This window comes from Peromyscus eremicus, chromosome 17, assembly GCF_949786415.1.
Source record: "Peromyscus eremicus chromosome 17, PerEre_H2_v1, whole genome shotgun sequence".
Lineage (NCBI taxonomy): Eukaryota > Metazoa > Chordata > Mammalia > Rodentia > Cricetidae > Peromyscus > Peromyscus eremicus.
Window position 1 is genome coordinate 17,297,722 of NC_081433.1, and position 22,956 is coordinate 17,320,677.

The following is a 22,956-nucleotide window of genomic DNA, read 5'->3' on the forward strand; positions in this document are numbered from 1 at the left end:
GTGTTACTTGCCGTTGTACGTCGGCCCGCTGTCCACACTTCCTCCATAGCCTTTGGTTTCACAGTGTGGGGGAGCCCAGCCATTTTCACAGTGACAGTTCTTATTGCTGTTACACACCTTTAAAACAGGCAAAACAGCACGAGTTAATTGTGAGTGTGCTCTGAATCAACTATGGAATGGGAACTAAGAAGAATAAATTCATACAAACTCGTTACCAGCCCTGCCCCACCACCACCACCAGACAGGCTCTCACTGTGCAGCGCTGGCTAGATTGGAACCCACTCCATGGACATGCACCACCACACCCAGCAAGTGTGTGTGTGTGTGTGTGTGTGTGTGTGTGTGTGTGTGTGCGCGCGCACGCGCGCGCAATGAAACATTTGTCAACAAATTCTCCCAAGATCTACCTTGAAACTGTGGGAATCCTCATTGGGATTGTCACCTCAGCACTACCACTAGGAACAAACCAAAGGGAACACCGCTTACCCCATGGCCGTGACATTTTTCCTGAATGTCACAGTCATAATTCAGGACAGAAGCATTTACACACTGGAAATTCCTACAAATCTGAAAAAAATAAGCAAAGAATTAAGTGATGTACAGAAAAACTGGACACGCTAAAAAGAATACCAGAGTGATGGTGGCGCATGCCTTTAATCCCAGCACTCGGAAGGCAGAGGCAGGTAGATCTCTGTGAGGCAGAGGCAGGTGGATCTCTGTGAGTTCAAGGCCAGCCTGGTCTACAGAGTGAGTTCCAGGACAACCAGGGCTACACAGAGAAACCATGTCTCAAAAAAACAAAACAAACTAACATCAGGGGGAAAAGATCAGCATCATGATTATTTCACTGAGGGATTCTTATTTTTAATTTCTCATTATATTTTGATTTGGTGTTTGTGTGTGTGTGTGTGTGTGTATGTGTGTGTGTGTGTGTGTGTGGTGTGTGTGTATGCACACGTGCATGCAAATGCCAACATGCATACAGGTATGGGCAAGCCCATGTGAATATTCGTACAAGTGCATGACAATGTGTGTGTGTGAGTCAAGGGACAACTTCTGGCTGGTTCTGTCCTGAGGATGGAGTTCAGGTCATCAGGCTGACAGCAGGCATCTTTACCCGCTGAGTCATCTTGCTTGCTGGACCCATCTTTGGGGAATTCTTCAAACTTTCAAGGCACGGTAAATTCCAATATTATATACATTTTAATGTAGAAAATGAGTGAAATTAAGTAACATAGAACTAATGATTAAAAAGACAAAGATTATATGAAGGCCAAGAAGAATGATTAAATTACAGTCTATCTTTTGATATGAGTATAGAAATGAAGACCTTGGTAAAATATTCACAAAGGAACTTTTTTCAAATCGGAGGAAACCACATGCTGGGTATGATAGCGCACATCTGTAACCCCCAACACTTGGGGGGCTGAGGCAGGAGGACCATGAGTTTGAGGTCAAAATAGGCTCTCCAGTGAAACCCTTGCTCAAAAAACAAAACTAAAACAAAAACAAAATGGCATGGAGAGTTGCTGGTAAACCTAGAAATAGTTCCAATTAAAAAAATTAAAAATAGGCCAGGCGGCGGTGGCATACCCCTTTAATTCCAGCACTCAGGAGGCAGAGACAGCCTGGTCTATAGATCGAGATCCAAGAAGGCACCAAAACTACACAGAGAAACCCTGCCTCCAAAAACAAATAAACAAACAAATAATTTAAAAATAAATAAATAAAAGAATATCTTATTTTATAATAAAAGCTATCTTTTATTTTTAATATCATGACTAATAACAAAATGATAGAGGAATTTCTAGGACAAATGGGAAATAAGTCATTATAATTTTATAAGGTTCTAGAAATTCTAGCTCATAACAAATATAAAAATAGACAAAAAAAAACCCTAAATACTGAAATAGATTTCAAAAAGAATTATCTCTGAAAATATATTACATAGTATAGTAAAATATCAAGCTACTTTTACTATTCTAAAAAAAAATACACAAGGGGCTAGAGAGGTGCCTCCATGGTTAAGAGCACTGGCCACTCTTCCAGAGGATACAGGTTCAATTCCCAGCTCCTATATGAGAGCTCACAACAGTAGGTAATTCCAATCCCTTCTAACCCTGAAGCCACCAGGCATCCACATGGTGCCCGGGCATACACAAATACAAAACATCCATACACATAAAATAAAAACAAAAGCTGCTTTTAAAAATATAGTTTTCCACACTGGAGAAGATGTGTTTGAAAAGGATAAAATGCAAGTGACAAGGGGGCCCTAAGGCTGGTCAGCCTATCCAAGGGACAGGGGGTCCTGAGGCTGGTCAGCCACACTCTTGCTTTGCATTCCAATCCATTCCGTTCATGTCTCTGCTGAACTTTATGATCTGTTTACAATGCTAAATCTCACAGAGCTCGGGAATGGTGCACAGGCTCAAAAGAGTTTCACCTAAGAGTCACAGGATCTCTATATACTATTCCCTCCAACAATGGTCAGCTCATTTTAAAATGGGAAATACAGTTATACGATTAAAACTCTAAGAAGTACAGAAAATTCTAGAGGAAAGTCGCTCATCTCCCAGACTCTCAGAGATTTATATTGGCCACTTCAGAGTCGATCACAGAGGTAGACACCACAGCCAGCAGATTGACTTTAAGGCACAAGAAAGCCCCAAATCTTGCACAAACTATATCCTTACAGGAGGTTTATCTTGTGGAATGCATGGAACCAAACTGGAATGAATACCCTAGAAAAAGGTTGCCGTTGTGACCAGACCTTAAACTGCAACGTTTATAGTAAAACACCAATGACAGATCATTTCATTAGCAGACAAATCAGGCGTCTTCATTACTGATCTGTGGCTGTAAAGACACCATGACCAAGGCAACTTAGGAAAGAAAGAATTCATTGGGGTTTCCAGTTTCAGAGGGAGTCCATGAGCATCATGACAGGCAGCCTGGCAGTCTGCAGGCAACCAGGGCTCTGGGGCAGTAACTGAGAGCTAACACCTCAATGCACAAGGACAAGGCAGAGAGAAAGACAGAGCGAGAGAGAGAGAGAGAGAGAGAGAGAGAGAGAGAGAGAGAGAGAGAGAGAGAGAAAGAGAGAGAGAGAGGGAGAGACAGAGCGAGAGAGAGAGAGAGAGAGAGAGAGAGAGAGAGAGAGAGAGAGAGAGAGAGAGAGAGAGAGAGAAGAGAGAGAGAGAGGGAGAGAGAGAGGGAGAAACAGACAGACAGAGCAAGCTGGGAAGGGTGTGACCTGAACCAGGTGGCTTTTCAGTGGCAGGGCCCCCTAATGGGGAGAGCCAGGGATAAGAAGAGAATGAGGACAGAAAGCAGGGACCCGGAAACCTCGCATAAGCTGATGGCTTACGACAAGTAAGCTTATTAAGAAATACAGCACCTTATGTACTGCTTTTAGGGGGGAGATGGGACAAAGTCAGCAGAAAACTGTCATATAATGGGACACAGTCAGCAGCAGGAAGCTCGTCAAACAATGTTGCATAAGAGGAACACAAGATATATCTCAAGTACATCACGAGCACACATCAGCCACTGCACTGATAACTCCTGTCTCTCTAAGGGGAAAAGCCAAGTTCCCAGGAACTGAAACATTAACTACTTCAAAGCCCGGGCCCTACCCTTCCAAGTCTATCCTACCTTCCCCAACCCCCACCCTGGGCAAGGACACAGAACTAAGCGCCTTCTGTCCTTTCATTGGGGCCTCTGAGAAAGCCCTGGGTCCATTTGGCTCTCAACAATGGCAGGGCTTTTTGAAACTTCAAAGCCCACCCCCAGAGACACACCTCCTTCAACAAGGCCACACCTCCTAATCTTCCCAAACAGTTCCACCAACTGGGGACCAAACACTCAAATATATGAGCCTATGAGGGACATTCCCATTCAAACACCATACTGAGTAACCGTTAATATCCTTTATATAGGAGAAGACCTAAAAATTGGCAGATTTTTAGACCAGATAGGTGACTTTATGAACATAGACTCTCGAGGGTAAAAAAAAGATTCATGTACCTAATAAAGACAGAAAGATGTTCAATACAGACATAAGCAAAATGAAGTGTTTTCTCACTTCACAATGCAAAGAACTGAACAACTGATGTGAGACTTCTGGGTAAGATGGTGGATTAGAAGCCTCACCAGGAACTCAGTAAAAGACAACAGTGACGAGAAAGTAAGCTGTTATTCTGTAAGAAACAGGGTCTGTATGTAAACTGTTCCCTACAGGAAAACGGGCAGCAGGCTGAGCTGTCCAGCCCAGCTGCAAGCACACGTGCACACACACACACACACACACCCACACACACACACACACACACACACATGCGCACGCATGCACGTATGCATGCATGCACATACCATAAAAAAAATAATAAACCACACTAGAATAATAACTAAGCAAGAGAGGAAGAGGGAAAAACTAAACACTAAAAAACCAACCAAATGGCAGGAATCGATGCACACCTTTCAATAATGACTCTGAATGTTAAAGATCCCAACTTCCCCAACCAAAAGACACACATGAGTAGAGCATGAAGCAGGAACCATCTATTTCCTACCTCCCAGGAACAACATCACCACAACAAACAGACATCACTACAGGCTGAAAGGAAAAGAGAATTCCAAGGAGATGGACATAATCAACATGCAGTTGTCTGTTCTAGTACCTGAAAAAACAGACTTCCAGCCAACTAGTGAGAGAGATAAAGAAGCCCACTGTGTACTGACTAGAGGGACACTCCGTCAAGAGGACACTGGGGTTCTAAACGCTGTCCCAAACACAGGTGTGCCCAATTACATACAACAAAAACAACATATGTAAAGTTCCAGATTGACCCCCCCGAAACAATAGTAGTGATGATTTCAATATTCCACTCTCGCCAACTGACAGGTCATCCCAACCAAAAATACACAGAGAGGTACCCGAATTAAATGGCATGATGGATTAAATGAATGTAACAGACATCGAGAGACAGCCCATCCCAGCACTGCAGATCACACATGCTTTCAGCAGCCCAGGCAACTTTTTCTCAACTGTCTCATACATTAGGACACAAACAAAGCCTGAAGAGGAAATAATTCCTCATCGTCCATCTAATCACAAAGGAGTAGGACTGTGATTTATCAACAGCAAGGGAACCCCAGAACACACACCGACTAGGGGAGTTTAAAGAAAACACTACTGACACTGAATGGTCCTTGAACACATCAAGAAGGAAACTAGAAACAGGATCAAATGCAAAGGGCACCACAGCATGCCAGCACTGTGGACATAAATGACGGCGGCAATCCTAAGACAGAAGTTCACAGCTCTAAGTGCCTACGTTCAGAAAGCACCCCACACAACACTCAACTCTTCATAGGCAAAGGAAAAGACTCTCTGAACAGGACCCTGGATGTACAGGCATTAAGACCAGCAAGTGGCAGAGTAGACCCCAAGAAACTTCAAAGGTTCTATATAGCAACGGACACCATCATTGGACAGAAAAGGCAGCCTGCAGAACAGGAAAAAACCCTTATCAGCTCTACATCCGACAGAGGGTTGGTATCTAGAATATATAAAGTACTCAAAAAATGAAAGAGAACAAATAACCAGATCAAAATGGGACATAGAACTAAACAACTGATATGATACAAATGGCTGAGAAATGTATTTATATGTTCAATATCCTTAGCACCGGGGAATGTACAGCAAAAGTACATTGAGATTTCACCTTACCCCAGTCAAAATGGCTAAGATTAAAAATGACAGCAAATACCGGCATGAATGTGGAAAAAGGGGAACCCTTATTCACTGCTGGTGGAAATGCAAACTAATGCAGCCACTATGGAAACCAGTGTGCAAGTTCCTCAAAAAGCTAGAAATAGATCTATCACACGTATCACATGATCCAGCTCTGTAACAGGGCAACAATGACCTTACCAGATACCACACAGACTAACAAATAAAAATGAGATTTTATGCAGCTGTAAAGAGAAATGAAATTTGCAGATGAATGGATAGAACTGGAAATATTCTGAGAGGTGACTCTGACCCCAAGACAAGTGTTTCCTCTTCTGATATGTGCATCGCAGCTTCAAGTTTTTAGATCTGTTTGTGAACCAGATGTCTACCGAGACCCAAAGTGAAAAGGGGCCATGGCAGGGAGTGAAGATGCCTTAGGTGGGGAGGGAGAAGATACGTGATGTAAAAGAGCGGGCCAGGTTTAAACTGGAATGGAGGAAGGAGTGTGGGAGGGCGGGAGGGAGAACTGACCAAAACCAAAGGTTTCTGAAGAAGCCACATGGAGGCCTGCTCTAGAAACTAACTTTAAAAAAAGGACTAGCATTCGCAAAAACGTCCTAAAGACATCTCACAGACTATTATTAGTGATGTGTAAAATGTTACCACACCATAGAAAAGGTAAACTGGCAGTTCCTAGCAAAATTTAAATATGCATGTGCAAAAGTAAAAAATTAAGGAAATAAATGTACATATCCCTTAATTAAAAAAAAAAAACAACAACTCTTGTAGCAAACTATCCTACAGAAGGGCCAAAGAAGTAGAGCGATCAAATGATCAAATGTAGATACTTTAGTACTAGTTAAATAAGTGAACTAGAGACCAGGAAAGCTCCACACAGACCTGAGGATCTCTGTGCTGTGCCACTGACTAACTACATTTCAGAACTTAAAAAAGCTCCCAAAAGAGAAACTTGAGAGCAAATAACATCTAATCACTCAAGGCACATACTTAACATGTCATTTTAGAGTTCAATTTTAGGATTTTAACCCTATTATACAATTTAATCAGGAACAAAGTCAGTAATAATATCAATTAAAGAAAAATTGAGCATAAAAACATTAAGCAAAGGGACACTTACATTAATAAAAGCTATAACCTACCGTTAAAATACAATTGCCAAGAAATTGACACTAATATAGCATTCTTAGGGCAAAAGAAACTTACATGAGGAATGAAAACAGGATGAAACTAAGGACCTAACTATTTCTCTAAAGCTTTAGCACATTAAGAATTTGAAAGACCTGAGTGCACAGTTTCAAACACTACATGTTGTAAGATTATATTCTTTGCAAATACATTCTGAATATACATCTAGAAGTGACACATACTCAGCTCATTAACCACGGCTGTTGCATTCTAAAGAAATACTTAAAGAAGTATCTCAACATCCCAATCAAGCAGAACTTACCACACACACACACACACACACACACACACACACACACACACACACACAAATCGCCATCTCTTTTGCTAAATCTTGAGAAAAGAGAGGGACGTGGTTTGTTGATTATGGTTTTGAACCTAGACAGCCAGCACCTCTTTCTGTCACAGCAATAATCATTTGAGAGGGGACAAGCCCCTGATCACCCACTCACATGGAAGCACTGGGTATAAGCCATACGCTGGCAAACCCTGGGCTCACAGTGGAGCCCAGGAACATGGGCAGGGCAAGCACCATGACATTACTGACCCAGCAGCACAGACACACACAAATCTAGGAACTCGAGCTCCCATCCCAAGAATTGGGGAAATCACCTAAGTTCCCCAGTAAGAGCAATCTGGCTAACAAATGATAGCACATTCACAGGGCAAAGAAACATGTACAGAGTATTCCAACATGGAAGACATCAGAGGACTGGGAAGAAACAGAGGTGGCACAATTAGAGCTGTCGCCAAGCTTCTTCCCGGTGGCTTTGGATTTTCTAAAACATGCTCCGATACAAACTTTTTTTTTCCAGAGGAGAGAAGGCAGCCACCAACTTTGTATAATGATTTCTAAAGTGGTTTTTGTTTGTAAATAGAAAATGTAGGTTACCTTTCCAACGTCACATTTTGTGCCTTCATTCACCATCCCTGGATCGGGGACATCTGAACCAAGCTGGAAGTCCACGCCCCAGCATTTGGTGCCTCGACTGGGTGTCTGAATGATCGCCGGCACGATTCCGAACACTGGCATCTCCTGCACGTTCTCACACTGAAGCTTCCCACACAGAGCGTTCCTGTCGAGCAAGAGAAATAACGGAAACATGAAATGCATCCAGTGGACACCCAAGAGAAGTTTTTATATTTGTATGTAGTCCTGTGTGCTGTTTCTTGGCTGAAGGAGATCGCGACAGAAAGTCAACCCGGGTCTCCTGAAGCAGCAGGGGAGAAGTAAGCTAGCTGCGGCTAAAATGCAGTCACCGGGTAGAGCAGCAGACAGTGCCCAGATGTGCCCTTCACCCACTCTTGCCCCTCTTCACTGCCCGTCTATGACCTAGCAGAGTCTAACTTATCAAGGTGTTGACACATAGGGTGTTTTATAAATAGGACTGCACAGGAAATAAGACATAAATGCCAAATAAGTAAACAAATACCAAACAAACAAAAGCTTTAAGGGAATACAGTCTATGTATTCCCTAAGAGAAAGCATGTGACTTATGGTTGAGAATGTACACATACGCACATACACATGTGTGCAGGCACACACAGGAGGAAAAACTAAGGGACATCTCTGGATGAGAGGATGGTAGGAGAGATGATGCACAGGACAAACGTTATGACTGATCGGCTAGCACAACACCCCCAGTGCACGTGGTCTCGAAGCAACGCTTGGGAAGAAGTGCCTCAGCTATCCGCTTCTCACCGGCGAGAGAAGAGGGGCGAAGGTGAAGGATTCTGCCCAAAGTGAGAGCCTTGAAGTGGTCACACCAGAATTCAAATTTACAGACTCGAACTGCAAAAGCACATTTTTTTGGGGGGGAGGGGGTGGCGTTTCTGGACAGCCCTAACTGTCCTGGAGCTCACTTTGTAGACTAGGCTGGCCTCGAACTCACAGAGATTCTGGGATTAAAGGCGTGCGCCACCACTGCCCGGCTCTAATGCACACTCTTAATCCTTGCACTAGCCTTGCAGTACTGTCAAAGTTCTCAAAGAAGCTTCTCAGGATGTTAAGTTAGATAAACGTAGTCTCAACATCTTCAACAAGATACTCATGAGGCTGTGAAACAAAGAAGGCTAAAAACAAGGACGTGTGTTGGCTACAACGGTATATGCCTACAACGTCAGAAGTCTGAGGCCAGCCTAGGCTATAAAGCACGGCCCTTTACAAAAACGCAAACGAAAAAGGCGTATGCTCAGTCCACCAAACTGCCTTCCAGTCTGTACTAATCGCCTTACCCTAGGTTTTATGTCAGCTCATTCCATCATTCCTACTAATTCTCAGCCCATTAGTCTGTCTCTCATACCACCAGGCTTTCACTCATTCACTCAACAAGTACTCAATGGCCACCATATTCCAGGTATCGTGCTAACCACAGAGGGGAAATGTGTCACCAAGCCTAGTCTAGTAGGGAGAGGTGACAGCAGAGATTAAAAAAAAGTAACATTATGGCAAAGGCTATAGAAGAATGTTCCAGAAGTAATGGTGAAAATGATAAAAAAGAGTGATTCATTAAGACTTCATCCTGAGATGTGTCTGTGCCCACTAACAAAGGAAAACATGTAACCCGGAAGTTAACAGAACTAAAAAGGAAGCAGATCCCCCTGGACTCTCTCAGTGAAGAAGCAAGTACATTCAACAGTCCCAGCCAGGGTCATGGAAACATTTGATTAAGACAATTAACCAGCAACAAACACCACCAACACGTACAACAACTGCAGGTGACACTTGATGAAACAGAACAGTCTCCCCAAGAAACCACATGCGAGGTCATGACACACAACACAGCAGGAGCTGGGTGTGCAGAACACGCTCTTTTTAAAATTATCGTAGAATTCACTTATTTGTTACGTGTGCATGTATGGGGTATGAGCATGCACATGTGGTGTGTACGCTGTGTGTGGACATATGGAAGCCAGAGGTCAACAATGGATGTCTTGAACTGTTCCGCTCTTTATTTTTTTTTGAGAGAAGGTCTCTCACTAAATCTGGAGCCCACTGGTTGGCCACTCGAGCTGGTCAGTGAGCCCTAGGGACCATCCCATCTCTGTGCCCCCAGCTCTGGGATTATTTGTATGCACTGCTGAGCCTGGTTTCTATGTAAGCTGGGGATCTGAACTCAGGTCTTCATGCTCACACACAAGCACTTTATAGACAGAGCCATCTCCCCAGCCCCCAGGGTCTTCTCAATGAGATTAAACTAAAAAGTGAATTTGGAAGTTAAATACTCATGAGTCGATGAAAAAAATCATGGTGTAGACTAGAAAATGTTATTGTGGTGGTCTGAATAAGAATGGCCTCCCTAGGCTCATATCCTTGAATGCTTCCACACCAGGGAATGGTACTATTTGAAAGGATTAGGAGGTGTGGCCTTGTTAGGGGAAGTGTGTCATGGGGGGGGGGGGCTTTCAGGTTCCAATGCTCAAGCCAGGCCCAGTGTCTCTCTCTTGTCCTGCAGATCAGGATGTGGCTCTAAGCTACTGCTCCAGCACCACGCCTGCCTGCCCACTGCCATGTTCCCACTGTGATGGTCACGGACTCACCCTCTAAAACTGAAAACCCCATTAAGTCTTTCTTTTATAAGCCGCCTTGGTTCCGCACAGCAGCAGAACAGTTACTAAGGCAGTCGGTGTGACCGAATGCTCCTGCAGAGTTAAGGAGCAAGAAAAAGCAAGAAGAGCACACGGGGCCGCAGTAGTCCTGCTGCTGCTGCTGCTGCTGCTGCTGCTGCTGCTGCTGCTGCTGCTGCTGAGCCAACGCCGCTTTCCACAAGCCGCTGGGCTCAACCAGTGGCAGCACACAGTATTGCAGAGGCATCCTCACCGAGTGAAATGCCAGTGCGGGTATGCCCAGAGTGCAAACACAAAGCAGGAGGAGACGCATTGGAATGATGTGTTCCCGTTTATGATGCTAATTTTATAAGCAAACATTAGTTATAGAAATAAAGCGTTTTACATTTATTTATTTATTTATTTTGTGTTTCTGTGCATGTTATTCCCTTGCATGTCCCGGCCCCTGCACAGGTCTGTCACAGTGCCTGTGTGTAGGTCAGAGGACAACTTGCTAGAATCAGTTCTCTCCACCTACGGTACAGGTTCAGGAGACTGAACTCAGGTTGTCAGGCTTGGTGATAAGCACTTTAACCTGCTAAGCTGTCTCACCAGCCTACAAAAATAACAAGAAAGTTGGACTTTCTTGTTACATCACTTTAAATGCACGTAAGGCTGAAAAGGAACTAATGAAAGACCCAGCTGATACTGCACATGTCTTGTATGCAGGATTGAGTAAGGAAGTATTTTACTGCAGGAACGAGGGGGTGGTTTCAGTCATTAATCTTACTGTAGATTATGGATAAACAAAAGATGGTTCTAAACCCATTGGACTGACATTGGGCACACAAAGGGATGGATGACTTCACCAGGTTTACTCCCCACACGTCTCCCTGATGCCCTGCTGGACATGTTACATGTGAGAAGTTAAGCATTTGAGGCGGGAGAAAGGCAGCAGTCACAGGAGCAGGTACAAAAGACTCCAGAGATGATTGGTCCCTTGTTCACAGTCCTCTACACCCTTGCCTCCACTTACCCAGTGGCACACTTCTTGTACTCACTGCCGGAGAAACCACAGTTGCCAAATCTGTCACCTTTAGAATTCACTTCAATGAAGCAATCTTTGGGGGCAGCCTTGGCTTCTGCAATATTCAACATTTAAAAAGGAAAAGAGTTACGGTAACTTCACTTAGAAACAGAAGTATTCCCTCCGACTCTTCACACATCTGTAGGGACTACTTGCATGCACACTTTTAAAAGTTTCAGCCTTTTGTTCTACACTTCATACATAACAAAGACAGGTAAAATCAAGGCTTAGCTTGTACATAAAAGTCTGGACTCAAGTACTCAAATTCTAAAACAAATACCATTAAATTATTATTACAATTAAGACCAATGCATGGTGTGAAAGGTAGTATTATCGACCTGATTCGACTGAGAAAGACATAGATTATAAAGCCTGCCTGACTGTATCTGAGGTGTGTCCAGAGCTCTGATCTTCTGGACTCTTCAATCCATTGATAAGTTCATAATATGATAAGATTATTGGGAAATAGGGAAAAGTAAGGGGCAGGACCTAGTTGGAGGGCAGGTCACTGGGGGGGCAGGGGGTATGTGGTCTTGAAGCTGTATCCTGCCACGGCCCCTCTCCTGAATCCTTCTCTTCCGATCTCTATCCACCACAAGGTAGAGAAACTTCTCTGCCACACAGTCCCATCACCATGATGATCTTCAGATGTCCACGGGGCCAAGCAAACACAGACTGACCCTCTCAGAAATCAGGAGCCAAAATGTATCTTCCTTAAACTCTTCTCGTGAGTAACTGGTCACAGCTATGCAACAGGAACCAGTGCATGCCGTAAGACACAGCTTGAAGTGAACCCACTCTCTGCTCTCACATACCCACCACTGCTCCAGCTACATCAGGTACTGCCAGATGGTTTTTTTTTTTTTAACTGTACATGGATGCTTACGTGAGATAGAGTGAGACCTACACCACATGACAAAGGTTTGACCCACTCTCATTTCCTTACGTCCTTCTCCTTCCTAAATAAGCTCCCCTTTCATCTCGCACATGCCTGGTGCAAGGCTAAGTCATTTTAAAGAAGACAGACGTGAGTGAAAGGAGGTAGAGCCCCAGAGGAAGGGGGCATGTAGGAGGAGAAATAGCCAGAAGGCTGCCCAGGAGAAAAGTCCCACAGTGTCCCCATCCAAGTCCTCAGAGGACAGGGAAAGTTACAGCTTTTCCAGATGAGATACAGGGAGGGACTGAGTCAAATCTGCTGCTCCTGCTGACTGGAGGAGGGAGGAGAGAGTGATGGGAGACAGAATTCTGGGAAGGAAGGCTCCCTGTACAAACCGTCGGTGTCAAGAATCAGCCCCTGCAATCTGGGGAATATGCGCGGAAAAGCAACATTCCTCCCCAGGGGACTCAGTCATGCTCAGCTGATGAAAAAATGGAAGGGGGCAGCCCACTGCCGCCCAGGGATGGGACCTCAGCAGCACCACGGATCATCAAAATGAAGCCAACTGAAGGCACCACAACCCCACGTCTACTGTCTTCCAAACCCTGTCCCAGCCCCTGTGACCACATGGGTAATTCTACCAAGGGTTGGCACAGGAAGAGAAGAACAAAGCATTTCACAGACGGCCCCAAGGGAAGCTTCACCCAAGTGAACAGCTGTGACCCTGGAGACTCCTCCTGGGACATCCCTAAGGTACACGCTGCTGCTCCCCTTGCTTGGAAGGAGAGCTGGAGGAATGCATGACTGTGACCAGCTGAGGTGCTCGGGCCAAAACAAGCAATCGCAAGGCAGCCTCGCTCTGTGACCTGGAGGCAGCCTCTTTTGCCAGCCCCTTCGGCCATCCCCCAAACACACCGAGTCTCTGATAAGGCGCTAGTCCAGGAGGCTGAGCCAGCACCTGGGTACCAGGTAATCACACTATTCCGTCTCTATCACCGAAGGGATAGCACTTTGTGCTTCCGCACATACACACCACTTACTTTCCTCAGTACTGGGGGCTGAACGTCAGGCCCGGTGCACACTAGCCAAGCGCTCCACCACTGGGCTATATCCCAGAACTCTTTTCCTGTTTGAGACGGGGCTCACTAAGTTGCACAGGCTGGCCTTGAACTTTCTCTGTAGCCCAGGCAGGTCATAAACTTGCAGTCCTCCTACCTCAGCCTTCTAAGTGGCTGGGATTACAGGCCTATCCATATCAGTAAGTAGAATATTTTCTTTGCACTGGAACAGCTTATTAGAGCAGTGGAAATTCATCTTAGAGACTCAGTTACAGTGTAAGTTAGAAGGACTGGAACAACATGTCTTCAGGTCTAACAAATGATACCGATGACCACAACTCAGCATACAGGTATTAAGGGATGGAAATGGGAGAGGCCACATTTATTAGGCCCCTAGTGACTCACTAGCAAAAATATGCTTCCTGTTCCTATGACTGCATGCTCTGATAGCTTAGAGGCCTGAGCGTCCAAAGAAGAAATTCTTCCACTAGATGCCACCACAATGATTCCACTGGAGTGGAACTTATACCACACACTCAGTTATGCTGGGTGCCAGGCTCTTCCTACTTCTGAACTAACAGAGGAAGGCTTTGCAAGTGGCTAGATGGCAGATCCATATCCCTACATGGAAGCAAGAAAAGCAGGTCTGGAACACTTCTTAGTGTTTATTGCAGCCTGTCACAGCCAAATCCAGCAAAGCTACAGGGCCCAGGCCCTTCAGGAGTGAATGTTTGGGTCACTCCACCAGTGGGAGCTATAACCCACCGAGGCGCTTACTGGCGGCAAAGGGAATAGAGAATGGGCAGTGTAACAGCATAATGTAGACTGGAGAGTCGGAAGTGCAAGATGTGACCTCAGAGCAGCTACAACCCTGAGAACTGCCACTGTCATCAATCTCCTATTTCATCCTGAGGAGAACTGTGATGAAATGCTCTCATTTCCTTCCCTCTCTCATCCCTTCGTCATATGCTATAATACACACTTAACAGTGGGCTTGGGTGAGCACTTCTGGATGAGGCTAACACTTCACCGAGTAGAACACTGCAGGCCGCACTAGTGGACAGGTTTCAAACAATCCATTTCACATCAGAAAAGAACAAACTGCTGACCAGGAAGAGGGGAATTTTTCCCAATAGGCATCAGGCTGAGACACCTGCAATGTTCCTACCGTTGGAACTGAGCTGGAACACCAGCTCCTTCTGGGTCCTGAGCGGAGTAACGCCATCAGCTCTACTGATAGCAGAACTGCATGAGTCAGTCCATCCTCTGTGTGTGTGTGCGTGTGTGTGTGTGTGTGTGTGTGTGTGTGAATCCCATTAGTTCTGTTTCTCTAGAGAGCCTGAACAATACAGAAGAAAAAAAAGCCAAAACTGAAGACAAACAGCAACATCCTGTTTAGATTTCTTTAAACAGATTGGAATCAGTAAACAGTTGATGCCTGTGACCACTTCAAGATAATATCAGAATAGTGGTTAACTATTTGCAATTCAACTAATGGTAAGTATTTGGCAAACTCACTCAAAGGAGAGAGAGATCTAGAGGCAGGGAGGCAGACAAGGAGGGACAGAGGGAGAGAGGGAGGGAAAGAGGGAGAGAGAATGAGAATGATTAATTCTAGAGAAAGAGAAGAGCAGAAAGTCAATTGTACCTTACTGTACAGTTCAGATAAGAACAGCATTAATACGGCTGCTATGCAATACATCAATACTTCTCTGAAAATTATATTATTATACATTGAAGAAGGAAGAATAGAAAATGACCATGCCTATGGATATAATTTGTCAAGGGCTGAAAGAAGACAAAGAATGAAAATTCTCATCTTCCATAAAAATAAAGAAGCAGGGGCTGGAGAGATGGCTCAGTGGTTAGGAATGCTTATTATTCTTGCCGAGGACCTGGGTTTGGTTCCCAGTACCCACATGGTAGTTCACAACCATCCATATCTCCATTTCCAAGAGATCTAATGCCTTCTTCTGACTTCTACAGGCATTAGGCATGTACCTGGTACACATACATACTTGCAGGCAAAAACTCATAAAAATAAAATCATTCTAAAGAATAAAAAGAGCAGCATTACAGAGAGGTCATCTAAGGACCTGGAGGTGCTGGGCATGGTGACACACACAGAGCACTTGGAAGGCTGAGACAGCTAAAGGACTGTGGGTCTAAGGCCAGCCTAACCTGCACAGCAAGAGCCTGCCTCAAATATAAATACATATAAATACTTAGAATGAGTAACAAAAAAAATCAGCTACATAAAAGTAACAGTTATTATCTCAAAGGATGGGAGTGTTGGGCAAAAACTGACTTTAATTTTCATAGTAAAATTATATAATAATCTCACTTTTTAATCTACAGAATATGATTCATAAAGATGAAATCTTTAAACAAACAAAAAACCCCACTAAAAACATATACTACATACCCATCAATATAAAAATTGAAAAGAAGGAAGGAACTGGGAAGATGGCTTAGTGGGTACAGGACTTTGTCATGCAAGTGTCAGGACCTGAGTTCAAATCCCCAGAACCCACATGAAGCAGTTCACATCTATAACCCTCGTGCTCCTGTGGGGAAGTGGGAGGTGAGGACAGAGGAATCCCAAAAAGCTCAAGGGCCAACTGGTCTGCATCCATACTCACACACACACACACACACACACACACACACACACACACACTCACATGCACACCCATACACAAAGACACAATACACACAGGGATGAGAAACTAAATCAGGGCCCACTTAACTAACAGAGCACTCTAATATGTTGTGATATAAATGCATCAATACAGATGGATCACGAGGACATTTTAAGTGGTGAATGCAAACGTCGGACCCATAGAGCCTCTATTATTAAAACTAGAAAACTGGAGGCTGAAGACACAGCAAAGCAATGGTGTGCTTGCCTAGCATGTGTGAGGTTCTAGGTACAGCCCTCATTACCCACCCTCCCAAAAATCCTGCAAGCGCGCGTGCGCATATAAACAGATACCGTGTGTTATACGAAGTGGAAAGAGGGTGAGGAGCACACAGCATCAGTTGATTCATCAGACATGTGACATTCCCAAGCATGAGTACTACTGGACGAACAAGGACGAGGACCCGAGAATCTCATCAGTTAAAAAACCTAAAGCAAACAGATGATGACACCAACCAATCAACCGAAGGTATCTTACTTGAACCAAAGATGACCTGACACTGTGCGTCGTAGTACTGGCACACGCCATTGTAGCAGTAGGCTTTGCTATTCTGGCAAGGGTATCCGTTCTGAATGAAGACGTCTGGCGGGCAGAACTGAGAGGAACCGTTGCAGTACTCGGGGACGTCACACTCACTGGTTTTCCCTCTGCACATGGAGCCGCCTGAAAGGAACTGAGGGAATGAGATTCAAATTAAATAGGAATATCACGGTAATCTCCACAAATTCATCAAATTTAAGACCACGGTGCACGTATAAAGAAAGGTTCCAACAACAGAGATTAAACCACCCAACACAAAAGGGAACAAACCCCATCACAGGCAATTCATACATATTATAAAATGAAAAAAAACCCTCACGGGTATTCAAAAGAAATGCAAATTAAATGAAATCACAAGGAACGCTGCAGAAGCACTGTACTAACTAGGACAATGACAGAGTCAAGGGCAGCATGAAGCGACCGATCGACCGCTCAACCGATCAGGGCTGGCGAGATGAGGTAGCCGGTAAAGCGCTTGCTGATGAGGCAGCATGGCTGGGTGAGGGAGGCAAGGACAGGAAACCACCTCATCTCAATCCTCCAGTCAAGCCAGGAAGAGCTCCACGTTCCCTGCTGGGATCATGGGATCACGAGGCATGCCACCAAGATGTCTGGTTTGGGGTTTGGTTTCTAAAGGGTTCTGGGGATCAAATTCAGATCCTCTTTATCAGTTAACTCCCCAACCCTTAATTTTCTACAGTCTACACTTTGGTACTTTTGAATTTTCTCTAACAAATATATGTTACTTTAGAGAGAAAATAAAAGATGGGGACATAACTTATCAATAGGGTGTTTACCCAGCAAACACAATGCCTTACATTGAATCCACAGTACCCAAAACACACATGTCAACTCAACAGGCCCCTTACAGAAAAATAAAATGCCCAGAAGTGGGATGAAATATAAAATGATCATATAAGAATGGTAGGTAGTGATCTCGGAAGCTCCATTTCCATAGATCAACTTCCTTCTCCGATTTGTTCCTGACAGGGGGAATTCCTTGCCTGGCAATCTTTACAACAGTCGCCATATGAACATTCAGCAAATGACTTGAGCTTACAAGTGCGTCCTTCACAGCAGGGGTCCGACTCACATTCCTGCGAACAGAAAATGGTCCCCAGTAAATAATGAGTCCTAGGTAGCGGTGGCCATCAGTAACGTTCTTCTCCTGTCCTGTAATGTCATTCTACCCCGGCCAGAGCCGTTTCTCTCCCCAGCTGTGTGCTTCAAGGCACATCAGCCTCTTTAGCTGCAAGTATTCAATTGTCAACATATTTCAAGACAGCTGGTAATTCCAGAAGAAAATACCAAACACGGAGGGACTTAAAGAATGGAAATTTATTTTCTCACAATTCTGAAAAGCAAGGAGAAGGCTCTCACAGAGTTTCAGAGGACCCTCTCTTGCTGGCTGGCACACACAACGTGGCCCATCTTCAGTGCTCGCACTGGACAGAAAGCCAGGGAAACGGCTCCTGCTTCTGCTAAAGACACTGACCCTAGTGAATCAGGGCTCCACCCTCCAGTGTTCGTCTTAATTATTTCCTCAGAGACCCCATCGCCAAACGCGGCTTCTCTGGAGGTTATGCTTTGACGTGAATTTTGAAGACCACAGAGAAGTAAATATCCAGGGATGCCTTTCTCTTCCTGCTCTGGGTCCCACTGCTCATGGGATGGCTCTTTTCTCTAGGTAGGCACACTATTCCTTTATTCCTTTTCTTGTGGGGTAGGAGGTGAGGATTGGACTCAGTGCACTGTACTGAGCACACACACCATACAGAGAAGCATTTTTTCTCAGCTTCTGTCACCATGCTTTGGGCCACCACAGTTACATTTCACCTCCAACCTCCCATCCACAGACACCTGTGTGAATATAGAAATCTTAACCCCCTATAAATGTGCTATACCCTTGTAAGCTGTCACCACGGGGGAGACTGGCAGAGGAGTACATGGAGCTCTATATACTGTTCGCAACCTCTTATCTGCCAACAATTATTTCATAATAAAGTCCTAAAATAAGCTTTCCCTTTTAACTAACATAGAGTAATTTTACATATCTATGAGACAGTGTAAATTCATATAATCAACGTACACTGATTAAATCAGGGTCATTATCATTTTTATCACATAACAAAAATTAAAACAAATGAGCTACAATCTACACTTTCAAACACACAAATAAATAAAATAGAGAAGAAAATAAGGCAAGATAGATCATGGACCTAACTATAAAGCCCAAAACTATAAAACTCCTAGGAGAAAATCTGTACCAAGGGGGGAGCACCCAGAGCATCGGCCATAAAAGCACAAAGTGACAGTGGCCTTCATCACAATCAAGGCTCTGTGCTCTAAGACACCGCACTTTATCAAAGGCAAACTGTTAAGAGGGCATTTACATTTGCAGCTAATTAAGCTGACCGGGTCTCTTTCCCCATGGGGGCCCGGTGTGCAATGGTAGCTAAGAGCAGCGTCCTGGGTAGTGTATGCAGCCTGTAGCCTATATGGGCTGCCCCCAGGGACCTTGGAGACAATTTTCTAGCAGCCATTCAAGTCTCTGATCTCAGTGTTGTCCCCAATCTAGGCTCCAGAGAGGTGGGCATGGTGCCTTTGGGAAGCCCCAGGGCACAGCGGCCAGGGTTCACAGTGGCCAGGTCATCACATCCATCCGCACCAAGCTGCAGAATAAGGAACATGTGACTGAGGCTCTTTGTAGAGCCAAGTTAAGTTCCCTGGCTGCCAGAAGACTCACATCTCAAAGAAATAGAGCTTCACCGCGTTTAAGGCAGATGAGTTTGAAGGCACGGTCTCTCATTCCTGATGGCTGTGGGGTCAAATATATCCCCAATCACAGTCCAGAGCCTGGACAAGTGGCAAGTCCTGCATTCCTGAAGCTTCTACAGTACCCACCTGTATGCTACCAAATCATGTTCGGTAGTAAAGCTCACACCCAGCCAATAAATAAATAAATAGGACGTTTACAAATCAAGTATCTAATAAAAGACAGATGTCCAAGATAAATAAAACAGAACTCCATAGCAAATAAGACAACTTTTCAAATGAAGGTAAAGAGTTGAACATACACCACAAGATACACAGAGGGCAAATAGTACATAGGAGCCTGCTCAACAGACGTAGACACCAGGGGGTGCCCAGCAAAAGCTAAGGAAACGGGGTGGGTTAACTGGGGAGCACGGAGGAGGGCAATACAGAAGGAGAGGGAGGGAGGCGGGGCTACAGAACACCAAGGCTGTTGGGAAAAGGCACAGGGAATAGATTGCTATAGGTTTATCTAAAAGCTATATATACATAATATTTGTGTGTGTGCATATATAGATTTATAGGTTTGTTTTTTTTTTTTGTTTTTTTTTTTTTTTGAGACAAGGTTTTTCTGTATAGTTTGGTGTCTGGCCTGGAACTCACTCTGTAGACCAGGTTGGCCTCGAACTCACAGAGATCCGCCTGCCTCTGCCTCCCGAGTGCTGGGATTAAAGGTGTGCGCCACCGCTGCCACCCAGCTTAGATTTATAGCTTAAATGAAGTGACAACTCTCGGGTGATAATGTCCCCCCAAGAGCCGTAAACGACCTAAGAGAGCCCCAGTTCCAGGCATGAGAAATCTCCTCTCGAGTCGTTGGTCAGGAGAATCCAAAGGGCTGAACAGAAGTCATGGAATGCCTCAATCCCATAGACTAGAAAACAGTTCTCTCTTAGGATACGGGAAGGCTTTCCAGACCAAGATTGGTTGGGCAAGGAAATCAGCTGTGAATAACACAGTAGGCTTTACATCTGAACAAGTATGTTCTGGGTCCAATGGCAGCCCAAGGGCAAGTCCAAGGGGAAGGGGACTGTGGCCAGCGTGCAGTGACAATAATGGTGGACAGAGCTAAGGGCCCTGGAGTCAGGTCCACCATAAAGGACCATTAACCAAAGGATACTGGTGCTCGGAGGGGGAAGGATTTTGATGCTGAGGATGCTGGAGGATGAAACAGCTGAAATTCACTTAGTAACTGAGTCCGGCTGAACAAATACTGCTTGAATGGCATGACCAAAATGGTGAACACTTCAAGAACTAACCAGTTACAGATAATGCCCGTAACAAATCATCCAATAGTTACAATAAAAATACTAGGCAGATAGGTACCATTTCAAAAGAACGGTACCACGGTGCTTGCCTGAGGTCACGGCATCGTGGGGCAGATCCCTAGGAGCTGACCAGTCCCAGAGACACAGCCACACTACACAACAGTGGTTACCACTACAGCCCACAGTCACTCCTCTGCCCGAGGTGCCCAGCAAACCTCACGGTAATCTCACACAGCAAAGCCGGAAGACTCAACTGACCTTTGGTGTGCCACAGTCACACTCTTCCCCGGGGTCCACCAGCTTATTACCACAGAAGGGCGCGCTGTAGGCTTCATCAGGCTTCGGAACGTTGAGAAGGCAGCTCCCTCCCTTATTCAAAGTTAACTTCTCAAAGTCCTCCGCACTGCAGCTGCTGAAGTTTCTGGAACCTCTACAATACACATTAAGAAAAAGGTTTTTACATCACTGCCATTGCTTATCTTCAAAGGTCTTGGTCATATCTTTAAGCAGTAAGAAGTAAATACTGTAAAAAGCAGAGACTGAACAGAGGCAGACAAACAGGAGACCATCTATCCCTAATAATTAAAGGAATCACTTCAGTTATAGTTCACCACTAAAGTTACACTACGCTGGCCTCCATGAAAACATCTTCCAAGTATATCACTTGTTAACACATTGAAACAAAAATCCGAATTATTTCAATCTACAGAGACCTTAAAAGTTTACCTAGTCTCATTCAGAATTGAACTTTATTTTTCAAAAATGCTACATTTCAAATCCTGGAAGCTACCCGTGTGCTTCCCAATCCTGTTACCTGAGGTATGACTCGCTTACCTTCCCCTCCCCTAACTCACATTCTGGGAGCCATGAGAAAAAAAAACACAAATGGGCAGTTCCAGGCCAGACCCTTCACTGTCCCTGTAGTCTTCTGAATGGGAATGCCGTCCCCCATAGCCTCAGGTTTGGATATTTGTCTCAGTCTCTCTCTGTGTCTGTCACTTTCTGTGTGTGTTTCTCTCTCTGTCCCTTTCTGTCTCTGTCTTTCTCTCTGTCTCTGTGTGTGTGTGTGTGTGTGTGTGTGTGTGTGTCTGTCTGTCTGTCTCTTTCTGTGTCTCTTTCTGTATGTGTCCCTCTCTGTCCCTTTCTGTCTCTATCTGGGTTTCTCTCTGTGTGTCTGTCTGTCTGTCTGTCTCTTTCTGTGTCTCTTTCTGTATGTGTCCCTCTCTGTCCCTTTCTGTCTCTATCTGGGTTTCTCTCTGTGTGTCTGTGTCTGTCTGTCTCTGTCTCTCTCTCTGACTCATCGTTGTAGATCAGGATGTAAGCTCTCGGCTAACTGCTCCAGCGCCATGTCTACCTGCCCGCTTGCCTATGCTGATGTGCTCGCTCACATGATAGCGATGGACCCTAGCCCTCTGAAACTGTGAGCCTCAGATAAACTCTTTCTTATGTCAGTTGCCTTGGTCATGGTGTTTCATCACAGGGACAAAAAAGTAATCACCTAGAGGTAGCTTGCACCGCACAGAGCCAGCTGCTCTAATGACAAATCTTCAGTTTGAGCTGTAAATGTCTTTCAGACTGTAACTCCTGCTAATAATGACTACTACTCTGAAGGTCAGATAGGCTATGCACACGAGAATTACACAAATTCAACTTTGATATGCTAGATCTGCTCCCACGCCCCACCCCCACCCCCACCCCCCAACCCCGCTTTTCTTGGTTACCGGCTTACCTAATTGTGGCCCTACAGGTGATTAAAAATAGCTCTTACATTATAAGAAACTGAAGCTTTTGTTGGACCTCACAGAGTCAATAACACCTTGAGTCACCTAAGACTGCTGTCCTACTGTGTGTGTGTGTGTGTGTGTGTGTGTGTCTCTGTCCCTTTCTGTCTCCTCAGCCTGCCTGTTTAACCTGCCTATAAGAGAACAATGTAACAACTAACTCTGCTTGCCTTGGATTTTCCATGGAATCAACTTTTACAACCTATAATCTTGAATTATGTACACTTCCATGTGCCTAACCCAGAGTATCGCATGTGTGTTATGACAATCACTGGCTGGAAACAGCAAGTAGGCTGAAAGCAATCTAACAAGTGAATATCCACCATAAACACTGAATGGA

The 22,956-nt window shown here is 44.7% G+C and overlaps 1 protein-coding gene and 1 non-coding gene across 2 annotated transcripts in view; one reads left to right on the forward strand and one right to left on the reverse strand.

Moving 5' to 3' along the window:
- The window catches only part of Adam9 (ADAM metallopeptidase domain 9), a 79,060-nt gene that overhangs the window by 14,775 nt on the left and 41,329 nt on the right, over window positions 1-22,956 (reverse strand). Inside the window, exons 12-18 of the mRNA XM_059244264.1 lie at window positions 21,094-21,265; window positions 17,761-17,853; window positions 16,694-16,889; window positions 11,529-11,634; window positions 7,839-8,022; window positions 487-567; window positions 12-117 (exon numbers count right to left, since the gene is read on the reverse strand). Coding sequence (XP_059100247.1) covers window positions 12-117; window positions 487-567; window positions 7,839-8,022; window positions 11,529-11,634; window positions 16,694-16,889; window positions 17,761-17,853; window positions 21,094-21,265 — 938 coding nt within the window. The remainder of the gene's footprint in view (window positions 1-11; window positions 118-486; window positions 568-7,838; window positions 8,023-11,528; window positions 11,635-16,693; window positions 16,890-17,760; window positions 17,854-21,093; window positions 21,266-22,956) is intronic.
- Window positions 19,152-19,286, forward strand: LOC131894786 (small nucleolar RNA SNORA70). The gene has a single exon (XR_009375017.1). It is a non-coding gene; the product is annotated as a small nucleolar RNA SNORA70 (small nucleolar RNA).